The following is a 16,145-nucleotide window of genomic DNA, read 5'->3' as shown; positions in this document are numbered from 1 at the left end:
TTATCTTCAAATAGTCAATTTCCCAAATCAGCATGTGAAAACATTTAGACATGAAACAAAATTATTTATTTGTATAATGTGCATGTGAGGCTGCAGTGAAAATGAGTAATATACATTTCCATGGCATTAATGGTTAAATTCATGTTCACTTTTGTGAATGTCGAAGATGAACTACACGATAAGTGGAGTCCGCCAAAAGATGTGTAAATATTAAAGGATTCCTTGAAATGGTTATAAACAGCTATAATGTGATGAAATGGCTATTTAAATCTGACAGCATTAAACTTGGATGGTTAGTTAAACGGGGCGAGAAAATATAGTTAATTAGTTAAATTATTGTTGTTATTTTCCAGAGCTCAGTTTATTGTTACAAATTCTGTGAAAATTTTACAGTATGTCAAAAACATACAAAAAAAAATCATCAAGACATGCATTAGGGCAAGTTGCAGTTTGGGAACTAGTTATAGAAAAAGAAAGTTAGTTACGGGTGGAAATTGGATAAAAAATATCAAACTAGAGATTCCTGTCTTTATGCTCCAACTGGGCCACTGAAAATCTTAACTTAATTATGTTGATTTTTTTAACCTTTAGATTAAAAATAAAAAGTAAAAAAATGTCCATCATCTTAAGAATACTGTCTGTACAGTGAGGGAAGATGCAAATCCGAGTATTCAAAAAAACAGATTTAGCTCATGTAACTTATACTTGTATTTAATATCATTGTCATATCATATAGACAATTGGCCTCTGGGATACTAATCTTTTGAAACTGACAGCTATTTGTATGAGCTAAATGGATAAATACTCACTAGTTTATTATAATCATGTTTTTTTCTTAAGTCCCAGGGAAGCCTGCGATGGTTATCAGTGTCACTCAAATGAATACAGCCCTTATTCAGTGGCAGAAACCACAAGAAATGGTGGGTGAGCTGCAGGGTTTCCGATTGCAGTATAGCTGGGCCGACGAAGACAAGCCAAACATTTATGATCTAACTAAAAATGATGACCATTTTACAGTTACAAACTTATTAAAGGGGGCCACGTACACCTTCCGTCTGTGTGCCAAAAACAAAGCTGGATTCGGCGAGGAGACGGTGAAGAAAATAATAACACCAGAAGAAGTTCCAACTGGATTCCCACAGAACCTGCGCGTTGTGGGACTTACAACATCCACCACCGATCTATCATGGGACCCACCAATTATTACACAAAGGAATGGGAAGATGATCCTTTATACAGTATTATATCATGATATCAACAGCCCGAAGCAACTCACCAACACGACAAATGAAACACAAATAACCCTGAGTAGCTTGAAACCAGACACCACTTATGACATTCGAGTGAAAGCGCATACGTCCAAAGGGCAAGGTCCATACAGTCCCAGCATTCAGTCACGTACAATGCCAGTTGACCAAGGTAAGGAATTTGGTGCTTATTGACACTTATTTATTCAGTGATGGCCTTGGCACGAGTGAATGATGGTAATGTTCAGTATTAAACCCTGAATTCCAGGATTGTCACTACTTCTGGAAAACAAAATCAACATCTGACTGCTGCACTGTCCTCCCAAATCACACAGATGGTTGCAACCATACTACACTTAGACCCATAATAAAGCAGCACAGTGCAATAAGTAGTCAATTGCGTACCTGAAAAACTTGACGGTCCTAAAGGAAAATATTTCTAGAGCAAAAAGATGCAGATGCCGGCAGCCCAAAACATTCAGGAGGCAGGCAGTAGGAAAGAAACAAAATTAAGGACATTTGATCAGAACTGATAAAGCGGGGAAACATGCATGTTTTAAGTTGCAGAGGGAATGAAATGGTGCGGGAGGTGGGCAAGTTGATAGAATAGGGGTATTTTGCAGAACAAAATTGCCACGGTAACATGTAAAAAAAAACAGGTAAAGATAGAAGAGAATAAAATAAATAAATTGATACAGAAAGGCATTAGAATCTGTTTGGGAATGGAGAGAGAAAAAAGGTGGTTACTTGAAATTCAGTTTTGAGTTCCAAGGACTACAGTGTGCTAAGGTGAGAGGTGAGGAGCTGTTCTTTGAAGTTATGTTGTGCATTGAAAGAGCAATGTAAGAAGTCAGATAGAGTTGAGAGTGGAAGAGAGAGATAATAAAAGTGACATGTTACTGTAAGCTGTGATATTCTTGTAGATTGAACAAAGATGTTCTGTAATGTGATCACCCAATTTGTGTTCCATTCCCCCTTGTAGAGGAGATTCCATTGTAGGTACAAAATGCAATACAATAAATTGGAAGAAGTGCAAACCTCACATGAAAGAGTTGTTTGAAGCCATTAATGAGAGAATTAGCTAAAAGGACAGATATTGCATCTCCCACTGTAAACCAGGTAGTCCGAGGGGGTGTTACCTTCACAATGCTGAAAGGGAATGAGATGGGAAGATTTGTCTGCTGGTTACATTTCATTAAAGATGGTTTGGAAATTATGGAGGATCTGTTAAATGAGGTAGTTGGCGAGGTAAAGAAGAAGCCACTGTTGATATGGCTGAGAGGAGAGGGCATGAGCACGGAAATAAGGGGATCCAATGGCCATCTTCAATGAAAGTGTATCTAAACACCAACTCTCTTGTCAATAACATTGCCATGAACACCACCTGACCATCATCAATGGCCCGTCCTCAACTGTACCAGCCACATAAATGCTGTGGCTACAAAAATATATCAGAGGCTGGGTTTCCCGTGAAGTATAACTCACCTTTTGACACCCCAGAGCATCTATACAATCTACAAGGCATGTGCCATGGAATTGTTTTCACGTGCCTGGATGAGTGCAGCTCCAACACCACTTAAGAAATGTGTTACCTTCCAGGTCAAAGGTATCCCATGTTTTTGGCAGCTCATTTACCACTCTCACATTAATTTCCTCCCATATAAGCATATCATGTATAATTATATAATACACTGTAGTTGGTCACCGACGCTACTCCAAAGTTACTTCACAAACTCATGATCTAAACCTCTGCCAACGACAGTTAAAGATGATGTATGGGAACTCCACCACCTGCAGATTCCCTTGCAAGTTCCACACCATCCTGCATTCAAAACTCTTTAGCTAACAGAATTATGAGATTATCTGCAATAACAGTACAGCTGTGGTTCAAGCATCTCATCAAAATCTGCTTGAAATAGTTTTTGAATGGACAGTAAATTCTGACCATGTCAGTGATGCTCTTATCCCATCAACTGAATATGTTAAAATGGTGGGTGTCATCTTTCAGCTTCATTCCCTCAGAGATCTTTCTCCTTCCACATTGCCCTTCAATCCCTATATTGCTCCCTTACCAGCAACAATCATGCCCCCAGATTTGCTCTCATGTGTGCACTAGGGGACGAGAGTACAGGAAAAGTTACGAAAGACACCCAAATTAATGGGACGGAAAGTTCAAGGATAAGAGAGTATGGTCAGGTGAAATAGGAACCTGTGTGAGAGGGGAGGTGAATACTAAATTAAAAGTGTTATATAAAAATGCGCGAAGTGTAAGAAATAAAGTGGTTGAGCTTGAGGCTCAGTTAGCAATTGGAAAGTATGATGTTGTGGGAATTAGAGACATGGCTGAAGAGGATCAGAGCTGGGAACTGAATATTCAGGGGTATACGTCCTATCGAAAAGACAGACAGGTGGGCAGAGGGGGTGGGGTAGCTCTGTTGGTAAGGAATGAAATTCAGTCCCTTGTGAGGGATGACATAGAATCAGAAGATGTAGAGTCTTTGTGGAGAGAACTGAGAAATTGTAAGGGTAAAAAGATCCTAATGGGAGTTATCTACAGGCCCCTAAACAGTAGCCTGGATACAGGATGCAAGTTGCATCAGGAGTTAAAATTGGCATGTAACAAAGATAATGCTACGGGGTTATGGGAGATTTCAACATGCAGGTCGACTGGGAAAATCAGGTTGGTACTGGACCCAAGAAAGGGAGTTTGCAGAGTGCCTCCATGATGGATTCTTAGAGCAGCTTATACTGGAGCCTACCAGGGAGAAGGCAATTCTGGATTTAGTATTGTGTAATGAACCGCATTTGATAAGGGGACTTAAGGTAAAGGGACCATAAGGAGGTAGTTGACCATAATATGAGAAATTTTAATCTGCAATTTGAGAGGGAGAAGGTAAAATCGGAGGTGTCAGTATTGCAGCTGAACAAAGGGGACTATGGAGGCATGAGGGGACTATGGAGGCTGGCCAATGTTGACTGGAAAGGGACCCTAGCAGGGATGACGGTGGAACAGCAATGGCAGGTATTTCTGAGAATAATCCGGGAGATGCAGGATCAGTTCATTCCAAAGAGGAAGAAAGATTCTAAGGGGAGTAAGAGGCGACTGTGGCTGACAAGGGAAGTCAAGGACAGTATAAAAATGAAAGAGAAGACTTGTAACATAGCAAAGATGAACGGGAAGCCAGGGGATTGGGAAATTTTTAAAGGTCAACAGAAGGTAAATAAAAAGGCAATACTGGAAGAAAAGGTGAAGTACGAAGATAAGCTAGCCAAGAATGTAAAAGAGGATAGTAAAAGCTTCTTTAGGTACGTGATGAGGAAAAAAATAGTTAAGACAAATGTGGTCCCTTGAAGACAAACAGGTGAATTTATTATGGGGAAGAAGGAAATGGCAGATGAGTGGAACAGATAATTTTGGTTCTGTCTTCACTAAGGAAGACACAAACAATCTCCCAGATGTACTAGGGGATAGAGGACCTAGGGTGACAGAAGAACTGAAGGAACTTCACATTAGTCAGAAAATGGTGTTGGGTAGACTAATGGGACTGAAGGCTGATCAATCCCCAGGGCCTGATGGTTTACATCCCAGGGTACTCAAGGCGGTGGCTCTAGAAATCGTGAACGCATTGGTGATCATTTTCCAATGTTCTATAGGTTCTGGATCAGTGCCTGTGGATTGGAGGGTAGCTAATGTTATCCCACTTTTTAAGAAAGGAGGGAGAGAGAAAGCAGGAAATTATAGACCTGTTAGCCTGACATCGGTGGTGGGGAAGATGCTGGAGTCGATTATTAAAGATGTAATAGCGGCGCATTTGGATAGCAGTAACAAGATCGGTCCATGTCTGCATGGATTTACGAAGTGAAGCATGCTTGACTAATCTTCTGGAATTTTTTGAGGATGTAACAAGTAAAATGGACAAGGGAAAGCCAGTGGATGTAGTGTACCTGGACTTTCAGTGACTGAGAGAGTGGTGAATTTCTGGAATTCTCTGCTACAGAAGGTAGTTGAGGCCAGTTCATTGGCTATACTTAAGAGGGAGTTAGATGTGGCCCTGTGGCTAAATGGATCAGGGGGTATGGAGAGAAGGCAGGTACAGGATACTGAGTTGGATGATCAGCCATAATCATATTGAATGGCAGTGCAGGCTCGAAGGGCCGAATGGCCTACTCCTGCACCTATTTTCTATGTTTCAGATGGCAAAATTAGAGCACATGGTATTGGGAGTAGGGTATTGACATGGATAGAAAATTGGTTTGCAGACAGGAAACAAAGAGTAGGGATTAACGGGTTCCTTTCAGAATGGCAGGCAGTGACTAATGGGGTGCCACAAGGCTCTGTGCTGGGACCGCAGCTATTTACAATATATATTAATGATTTAGATGAAGGAATTAAAAGAAACTTTAGCAAATTTGCAGATGATACAAAGCTGGGTGGCAGTGTGAACTGTAAAGAGGATGCTATGAGGATGCAGGGTGACTTAGGTGGGGTGAGTGGGAAAATGCGTGGCAGATGCAGTATAATGTGGATAAATGTGAGGTTATCCACTTTGGTGGCAAGAACAGAAAGGCAGATTATTAGCTGAATGGTGTCAGGTTAGGAAAAGGGGAAGTACCTGGGTGTCCTTGTACATCCGTCACTGAAAGTAAGCATGCAGGTACAGCAGGCAGTAAAGCAAACTAGTGGCATGTTGGCGTTTGTTACGAGAGGGGATGAGTATAGGAGCAAAGAGGTCCTACTGCAGTTGTACAGAACCCTGGTGCGACCACACCTGGAGTATTGTGTGCAGTATTGGTGTCCTAATTTGTGGAAGGACATTCTTGCTATTGAGGGACTGCAGTGTAGTTTCACAAGGTTAATTCCCGGGATGGCGGGACTGACATATGATGAAAGGATGGAGCAACTGGGCTTGCATTCACTGGAATTTAGAAGGATGAGAGGGAATCTTATTGAAACATATAAGATTATTAAGGGACTGGAAACACTAGATGCAGGAAACATGTTCCCGATGTTGGGGGAGTCCAGAACCAGGGGCCACAGTTTAAGAATAAGGGGTAGGCCATTTAGAGCTGGGATGAGGAAAAACTTTTTCACCCAGAGAGTTGTGAATTTGTGGAATTCTCTGCCTCAGAAGGCAGTGGATCCTTCTGATTAGCCATGATCACATTGAATGGCGGCCCTCCTGCACCTACTGTTTATGCATCTATGTAGTCAGTAAGCTAAACCATTGTGACCGGCCAAATTTAACCCATGGGCCAGAGTTTGGATGCCGTATTGCACTATAGATGTCTGGTTTGTAAAGTTTAGTTTAGAGATACAGCATGGCAACAGGTCCTCCAGCCCACTGAGTCCATACCAACTATCAATCGCTCATTCACACTAGTTCTAGGTTATCCTACTTTCGCATCAACCCCTTAAACACAAGGGGCAATTCACAGAGGCTGATTTAACCTACACATCTGAACCTTTGGGATGTGAGAGGAAACCTGAGCACCTGGATAACCCAAGTGGTATGTGTAAATTCCACACAGACAGCACCTGAGGTTAGGATGGAACCCGGGTCAAGTGGCACTACTGGCTGTGCCACTGTGCCACCTCAGTTATAGTATCCTCTCATTTGAAATCTATTCGGTTTGGTATCATGGTGCAACTCGGGCCTATTGTCTAATTTAGTAATGAGATATTGGTTTGTTGAGTTACCCTTGAGGCAGAACTATATTTAGGAATATCCACTTGCATTGATATGAAGAACAAGCATGTTATGATCTTCTTGATCCTTTTCCTAGTGTTTGCCAAGAATTTTCGGGTGAAGGCAGTTATGAAGACCTCGGTGTTGCTGAGCTGGGAAGTGCCAGAAACGTACAAGCCAGGAGTATCTTTCAAGGTTAGTGCAACATAGTAACGTATCAATTTACTTTAAGCCCAACCACCAACTTCAAAGAAAATTCATAACTTTCTACTCCTCTCCTGGTAATAGAGCATAGTTATTCATTCAAAAGAAATTTAAATGAAAATGGAATCAGATATGTGATTATTCCATTTACCTTCATTCCTAAATGTAAACTATCTTCAACTCCGTAAACTAACAACATGGTAATTGCACAAAAATGTAGATCTATATGTCGGTATTCTGCATAATACTTTTTCATTCTTGCAAAGAAAATGTCAGGAACAGATCTTCCATACACCACCTGTTGATTTAGATGGCTGTCATATCAATTTCCAAAGAACTGTTTTAGTGGTATTTTACCAGATTTATGTAACCTATTGTTTTCCATTGAGAAAGAAATAATCCAACTAACTGCCGAAGTATAAATATTTTTCTAGTGAATCAAGATAAGAAGGTTTTACACGTTTCATAGCATATGCCCATTTAAGACTGCACTCGCTTGTGAGTTTTCATTATGTTTCATGGAATCGAAATAATACTTGGCATATTGTGTTTACTGCCCAATTAAAATAATATAAAAATATTATATAATCCTCAATTCAGCTGATCTGGAAAATATTCAAAATGTTGGTAGATTTATTTCACTCCCCCATAAACCACTTAATGTTTATTTTCAAATATACTGTGCCTGTACATTCTAAAAACATCTTTCTTCTCCCTAAAATGTTACGTACTTTGACATTCATGGTTTCTTGAAATATAACTTTGTGTAATTTTTTCATTGCGAATGTTTTCTTCAGAAAGTCGAGCAAAAGCTTGAAATCCTGATTTAGAATATATTGTGAATATCTACCTCTTGTTAGTCAATAATTAAGTAATATAATTAACCATTGGACCACAGCTTTCACTGCGATTTCAGGGATTTGACAAGTATGAGTAACTTTGAAGCCAGTCTGCAAGTTGATTTTGAACAAACTAGTGATTTTCCAAGTTCACTATTGTTTTATTTGCTCTCCTACATGGATGGAGAATAAGCAGTAGTGCATAAGTTTGCAAAAGTGCCACTGAAAACTAAATTATAGACATTTTTCAGTGCCGCAAAAAACTGTATTTTTGATTTGTAATGTTTTAAATAAGAATTAGCAAAGAATGTACACTCACACACGTATCCTCGAATATCCCCAAATGCACAGGTGCGAGGAGATAACATGTCTGGAAACTTGTGTTTGAGAGGCTATGGATTGTAGGGTTGCTAACGTAACTCACATTAACCTCTTACACCCCAAAACCACCGAACCCCCAAGATCGTGGCGGTCACGTTGGCGCAACGGTAGAGTTTTTGCCTTACAGCGAATGCAGCGCCGGAGACCCGGGTTCGATCCCGACTATGGGTGCTTGTCTGTACGGAGTTTGTATGTTCTCCTCATGACCTGCGTGGGTTTTCTCCGAGATCTTCGGTTTCCACCCACAATCCAAAGACTTACAGGTTTGTAGGTTAATTGGCTTGGTAAATGTAAAAATTGTCCCTAGTGGGTGTAGGATAGTGTTAATGTGCGGGGATCGCTGGTCGGCACGGACCCGGTGGGCCGAAGGTCCTATTTCCGCGCTGTATCTCTAAACTAGCCTAAACCACAAATTCCACCATGCGATCTCCGAGGCCTCATCGTGTAACTGTTTACCAACTTTATTCAAGGCCTCAACTTGTTCTCATATGTGGGCCACCAGGTTTGTAATCTTTTCATTGGCATCCGGTATGCACGAGCAGCATTCTCTCCCTATGATGGCACAAGTCCCCCTTTTCTCGGCTAGTAGGAAGTCCAGGGCCATGCGATTCTGCAAGGCGACAGTTCGTATTGCCACCATTTCGGCACTCAGGGCTTTGTATAGCCTGCCCTGCCTATACTAGCCCCAGAGTAATCCTATTGTCAGTGATGTTGGACATGTGCACAAACCCAGTTTACGTAGGTACGCGTGCAGGAGCGAGAGATAGGTGTTTGATTCCGTGCAGACAGACAGTGCAGCAGGAGAAGTATCAGCCCACGCCATCGTCCGCTATACATGATGCGCCTCACGATTGTTCTGTAGAGAGAGGGCGGAGCATGCTCACTCCCATCCTCCCATCCTCCCATCCCATCATAAGCCACCGCGTATTGCCCTGCGCTGCGACAATAACTTCCCCCTTGCGAGTGGGTCCCAGCATGGAATAATCTCCACCCAACTATAGTTACCCAACCAGATGCAACTAAATTTAAAGTAACTCTTTCTTCCCAATAACCCTTTCTGGCTTAAGCCCTCCCTTCACCACCTCCAGTTTAAATTCCATTTGGAATATTTTGGAGAACCAAGAACCAAGAACACCTTCCGGGCGTCTTCCTGATGTTCTTTCGTCGATGTGGCGTCATCTGGCTCGACTGCAACAGCCAGATGTCGGCTCATGGGTGTCTCACCTGCCTCACAGGTCGTTGGTTCAAGTTGTTCACTGCTTTCTGTAACACAAGGACCCACCCCTTGAGTGTGTGGGAGGAGGTTAGTGTACGTATATCTGCTCTTTTAGTAGACCATTCACACGCTCCATACGGGATGTGGAGGGTCCACTGCACCCCATTATCAGCTACCCACTCTTGTACTTTGTTCCCTGTAAGGTGGGATCCATTGTCATTAACTGGTGCAGACCATGTATCACCCACCCCTGGGACTGCCACTGTGTCATCCATACAGCCATATTGTTGCCAACTGCCCAGGAGTTGGTGTACAGTCGGACTGGAGTATTGTCATCAGACAAAGGGAGGGCCATGACCTCATGCAGACGGCTAACACCATCGGGGCCTCTCTCAACCCTATCAGAGATGTGTCATTTCCATTTTACAATAAAGGAGCGCTGTGCATGTTCGTCCTTATGGGAAACATTGGCGGACTTAATCCAGGTCATAATAGGTTAGTGAGGGCGCATAACCACTATCCCACCCGGCGTACAGTGTTTGGTAGCAAGGAGTGCCAAGTAACATGCAAATAACTGTCCTCCAAAGGGTGAATATCACGCGGCGGGATCAGGCAACGTCTTTGACCAGAGGCCGAGACGCGCCCGTTGTCCGTCATACTGTTGCCACACGCTCCACTCCTCCTCACGAGACACCTGCAATTCAAAAGGGACATTCTCCCGCCGTAAAGCAAGCGGGAGCACCTGTTCCACCATCCTCACAGCCATGCAGTGGGACACAGCGATCCCATTGGGGAGGGTAACTGGGACATAAGGCCTAGGGGTGCCCTGTAGAGCGAGGGCCGCCGGGGATCCTGGCCACACCCCTAGTCTTCAGGAACCGGCACGGTCCATCCCCGGGGGCTTTCGTCTTGGGCTGGTTTAAAAAAAAAAATTCTGCCCATCATTCCCCTTTTTCTCACAATGTATTTTCGAAAGGGTGCTTGTGGGAACACTGTCCATCTGTTCCTTGTCCACTCCAGCTTGGAGGAGGACCAGAAACAGATGCCCCTTCGCCATACCCCCTGGTGTGGGATTGGATGCATCAATTCTCCTCACTTGTTGCCTCGAGGAGGAGTGCTCAGTCCAATTGTCCAACCCCTCTAGTGCATTGAGGGCTGTCCCTATAGATTCCTTATCGGCCGGTCCCAGGAGCGGGAGTACCACCCCCCTGATGCGAGGCAATGGGGGGGGGGGGGTCATAAGTCTGTCGTGGGGGAAGGTAGGGACCCTGATGCACTTTGACCTTCAAGGTTCTCTGAGCGCAACGGAGGCCATCGCCCGTCCCGCTAATACTGCCTTCGGATGAGGCTTCAGTGCTCACGGATTGATTCAATACCAAGGGTTTTCCCAAACTCATTTCTATTCCAAGAACCCTCAGTTGCCTGTCCCTCCATAGTTCCTCTAATACTGCCTTCCTCCTTTTCCACCTTCTTTGGGGGTGGTACGCCAGCTCCTGGAACCAGCGGTTAAGGAATCTCGTGGGACAGCCGTCAATGCACTAGAGGGGTTGGACCATTTGACTGACCACGCCTCCTCGAGGCGACAAATGAGGGGGATTGATAAGCCTCATTTTCAAACAAATAATTTCTATATAAGTACTAAACATTGTCCAAAAAAGTATAATGATTAGACCCAGACCTCTTGTTTCCAGTGGATCCAATAAAGATTGGTTTATATTTACACAGTGGCAACATGTGATTTCAAAATTGATCGTTATGTATATTTCAATGTGTTCGTTATAAATATTGTGTTGTTAGCTGATATAATCTCCTATCAGTTATTTAAATGTTTTAATATATTTATTAATGCATGTTAATACCTTAAGAATGACATTATGTCTTACTTTCTTACTTGGAGTGTGTAAAGGAGAGGGTGGTATCCACACTTATTGTTTGTTATCTGTGTAAATCCATGTCTCTATCCTTTGTGAATAATAAGAACTTGATTTAAAGAAGTATATTCTAATAAAATCTGTGTGTTCTTGTTTTGCGCAATGGTTAGAATTTATTGACAAATACAATTCAAGTTTATTTGTCCATTGCTCAGTGAGGAAGATTGATATTTCATGCATAGAGTTTTTATTTACTTTAATTGAATTATTTTTTCATAGTTTGTGCTACTTTCCAGAGTACTTCATGCCTTGGGTTGTATTTCAGGACATGACAACCACGAATGAAAGGCAGTCTTTGTGCTAGGCACATCTAGGGACATCTGGTGAGAGCCCAAAATCATATGTCTTCAGGTATCACATTATATCTGAGATGTGCAGCAGTGGTACGACATTTGATTTTTGAAAAATTATCAGTTTCCATGCAAGTTAAGCCAGAATTGATAGAAATAGTAAGATTAAACGAGAACTTACCAGTTTGAAGTTTGATCTGTATTTTATGAGGAGTTACGATGAGGGATTACGTGAAGAACCCCGCCAGGATGCATGCGTGTCATTCTTCAAAGCAGCGGTGTGAAATCACAGATAATTTTAATGACTAAACATAGTAAGATTAGAGAAGAGATACCAGTTAAGTATATGATCAGGGTGGGAGCGGAGGGCACGTAATCCCTCATCGTAACTCCTCATAAAATACAGATCAAACTTCAAACTGGTAAGTTCTCGTTTAATCTTACTATTTTATTTCGGAGTCACGTGAGTGACTACGTGAAGATTTTAAAGCTCTGTGATTTCATGCCGTGGAAACGAGTCCATGCATCACGTCTGCCTTGACTGTGGGAGGAATTGTGTTAACATAATTTGGACATGAATTTGACATTGAAATCATAAAATTTGTTAACACAAATTTATAACCCCTTTTTATGGGTTTAAATTAATTTACAGAACTTAAAATTGTTTCTGCAAACGTTCCAGGTTTCATTACTGGTTTATTATAAAATAATTGGAATGTTTTCCCCTCCAGACCATCCTGCTGCCTTGAGGATTTGGTCCATTGGTACATCCAACTGTATCGCTGCCGATGTAGCTGCAGCCCTGGTGGAAAGAGATCAAAAAATATTAGTATCCACCCCAGCCTGTGTTAGCACCTGTTTCAGCCATCTTGAGATGGTCTGGACCGTCACTCTTGGTGTGGTCGCTAGTGGCTGACCAAAATGTGCCTTTTCATTGCCTCTTAGGATATTCGTTTTCTCCATGTATAACGACAGATGTCTTACTATACACAGACGGTCATCTGTTGGGTATGACCTAATTGTATATTGAGGCCTGCTGAACCCTTTCTGTTCTGCTTACTAACTCATAAATATGAAACGTAATATTTTCTGTTGAGAAAGTCATGTTGTCCAGTCTAGTTTTTGCAGTGACTGTATCCTCTGTGCCGTGACCAATACCATTAGCATGACTGTTTTAATGTCAGTCTGTGTAGGGACAGAACTGTTGCTGGAGACCAATTCCTGAGCATCTTCAGGATTATTCTTACATCCCATATTTGGGAGTACCTGGTTCTTGGGGATAGTATAAAAAATTCCCCTCATAAGTTTTGTACCAGTGGGTGGGTCACAACAGTGTAATGCTCTGTCCCCTGCCATAGGTAAGTCGATAGGGCACTTCTGGCGCAGTTGATGGCACTGTAACTGAGCCCCTCATCATAGTGGAGGCCTGCCAGATATTCCAGAACAGACGGGATGTTCATGTCTCTGATACCATGTTTGATACCACTGGGAACCATGGTTGTGTAGGCCAATCGGGTACTGCCAATACCAGATGCAGAGTCTTGTTGTGTTTCCTTAATACCCGACTGATGAGGCAGGAAAAGGAGGGAATGCGTAAATAAACAATTTCCCCCCCCCCCCCAATGCAGCGAAAATGCATCTGTCGCCGCTGCCCCAGGGTCTGGTTCCCATGAAACATAATCTGATAACTGGTGGTTAAGTCTGGATGCGAATAAATCGATATCTGGTGTTCCACTATTTTATTCAACATCCAGTTGGTGTTTTCATTAAAATTGCGTGACCTGGTGTCTGCCACTGAATTTAGTCTTCCTGGTAGGTAAGTGGATGATATCCAAATATCTCTTTGGATACACCATTGCCAAATTGTATAGCCAGATTGTCACATGATGTCGATTTGTTTCCACCCTGTGGTCAATGTATGCTACCACGGTGGTATTGGTATTGGTGGCTCCCCACCCAAGTGCACTGGCATCAGGTTGTAGTACCATGGAAGGGTTACTGACAAGGATTGGATTGGAACAAAGCCAGATGTTATCTATCCACCATTTTAGTTCCATTTTAGCTTGATTGGTAGTTTCACAGATCTGTCAAAGTGACCTGCATAATTTAGAGTGCTTGTATTTTGCTCTCTGTAAGTTTTGGTAATGTAGAGGTCCAAATTGTGTGGCTGGAAAGGCAGCCATCATTATGCCAATTACTTTTGCTACCAATCTGATGGATGGTTTGCTGATGTCAGTGAGGTTATTGCAAGCCTCTATTAAATCTCTAGCCTTTCCCTTAGGCACAGACATGTGAACTGAGTCAATGGTGAAACCCCAGATAGTCCATAGTAGTGGAAGGCGTTAGTTTAGATTTAACTGGATGAAAAATGAATCCCAGTTGTCCAAATAACTGTTTTGTGGCTGTTACAGTTTGTTTAGCCAATTCCAAAGTTTTGCCCACAATGAGTATGTCATCTAAATATGCCATGATCATGTGTGTAAGTTTCCGTAGAAACGCTAGGGCTGGTTTCAAAATGTTTGTGAAACAGCCTGGGGCTGATGATAACCCATTTGGCAGTGCTTTATACTGTCAGAGTTGTCCCATCCAGTTGAATTTTAAGTAACATCTGTGGTCACCTCGTATAGGCACTGAATAGTAAGCATCTTTTAAATCGATGCTGGCCATTGAAGTAACCTTTGGAAATTAATTGTTAAGCAGTAACAAAGGTATCTATTTTGTCAGATCTATGATGATGCGATAACCATCATCTTTTTTGTTTTTGATAAATATATTGGACACGAATTCTAATGGTTCGTGTTGAGTTTTCTCAATTACACCTTTTATGTAAAGCCGCTTCAGTTCAGCTTGCGCTTTTGATTTTCCTTTATCAGAAGGCACGAACATTCGGTTCAGTATATGTTGAACTGGAGGGCTGTACTTGTGTATAAACTCTATTGTATATCCCTGGATACTGCTTTAGATGTATTTTGGGCTCCAGGTCTTCCCCGGTTAGGTCTGGCTGGAAGAATTGGTTCACCATATCCAGCATGCCTTCTTTCACCCCAGGGCTACTGGGGGTATGTGGTTCTGTGACCCGTTCAGAGTCTACCCAGAACAGATCTTTCACCCCAGGGCTACTGGGGGTATGTGGTTCTGTGACCCATTCAGAGTCTACCCAGAACAGATCCTCCGTGTTCTCCTCTGACGAGGAGGAGACACTATGCAGCCCCGCAAGGGGTACCGCTGTGGGGCTTATTGGGTGCCCACTGTGGCTAGCCTCCCTCTCCCGGAGTCTGCCACTTTGGAGGATCTCCTGGAGCAACCGCTCTAACCGGCCCCCGTGCTCACGGGCACTGGCCGCTCGCGGCTGTTCCTCGTCATGCAGCCGGTCAAACCGGCTCCAGTGCTCTCGGGCACTAGCCGCTCCCGGCTGCTCGTACTGCCCCGTCCGCTCGAACCGGCCCCGGTGCTCACGGGCACTGGCCGCTCGCGGCTCCTCAAAGTCCGACTCATCTGAATCCGGCATTCGTGGGGTCTTTCTCTTCGCTTTCCCGCCCAGCTGAAAAGTGGATTGCGCCATAGCGAGAGCGAAGTCGGGCACAGCTGACTCCAATTCAGAAGATTCCCGTGCCGTCGGCTGCTGCTGTTTCTGCTGGCTGTCCGCAACTCCGCGGTTCTCCCCCTCCAGCTTCTTCGCAGCCTTTCTCCTCGGTATTCTGTCCATCTTTCACCTAAAAATAAGTCGAAAAACGCAGAGTCCCTTACCTGCTGTTGTCGGCTTTTGAAATACTGCTGCTTGAGGGAGACGTCCCCTCCCGTGCTGACTTGTTGCATAGCGTGAGGCGATAATGACACGCATGCGTCCTGGCGGGGTTCTTCACGTAGTCACTCACGTGACTCCGAAATAAAATCAGACTCAATTTGAACTTTAGATGGGTTTTCAACAGGTGTGTGATTAGGCAATTTAGAAACACAATTCTGCTACACACATCAGGCTAAGATTAGTTTCATTCCCAGATTTCAATTAAATCCTGACCTGTGAATGCTTACTCCAAAAGATGCTAAAGTCATGTTTGTAATAATTCAGTGCAGTATGTACAGTTAGGTGTAAGCCACTCTAAACCTATTTTGGGTTCGAATGGCAGTTATTCCTAAATCAAGTCAAGTTCATTCGTCACATAAGCATACGAGATGTGCAGTGAAATGAAAAGTGGCAATGCTTGCGGATTGTGCAAAAAAAAAACGACAAAATAGAATGGAACAGAATCAGTAATTACATATTTGTGGGAGAGAGAAAAAAAGAAGAAACAGGAATTTAAAAAGACACCACACAACAGTAAATCGGTACAGTAGTTTAGTCCCTGGTGA

At 43.0% G+C, this 16,145-nt stretch overlaps 1 protein-coding gene across 19 annotated transcripts in view; it reads left to right on the top strand.

Annotated features, from left to right (window-relative positions):
* The window catches only part of ptprf (protein tyrosine phosphatase receptor type F), a 334,322-nt gene that overhangs the window by 226,514 nt on the left and 91,663 nt on the right, over positions 1–16,145 (top strand). For all 19 annotated transcript variants that reach the window (XM_033028829.1, XM_033028828.1, XM_033028822.1 and 16 more), the window contains 2 exons: positions 841–1,419; positions 7,032–7,129. In XM_033028829.1, the coding sequence (XP_032884720.1) occupies positions 841–1,419; positions 7,032–7,129 (677 nt within the window). The remainder of the gene's footprint in view (positions 1–840; positions 1,420–7,031; positions 7,130–16,145) is intronic.

The sequence above is a fragment of the Amblyraja radiata genome, chromosome 10 (assembly GCF_010909765.2).
Source record: "Amblyraja radiata isolate CabotCenter1 chromosome 10, sAmbRad1.1.pri, whole genome shotgun sequence".
NCBI classification, from domain to species: domain Eukaryota; kingdom Metazoa; phylum Chordata; class Chondrichthyes; order Rajiformes; family Rajidae; genus Amblyraja; species Amblyraja radiata.
This window is presented reverse-complemented; position numbering and strand designations above follow the sequence as displayed.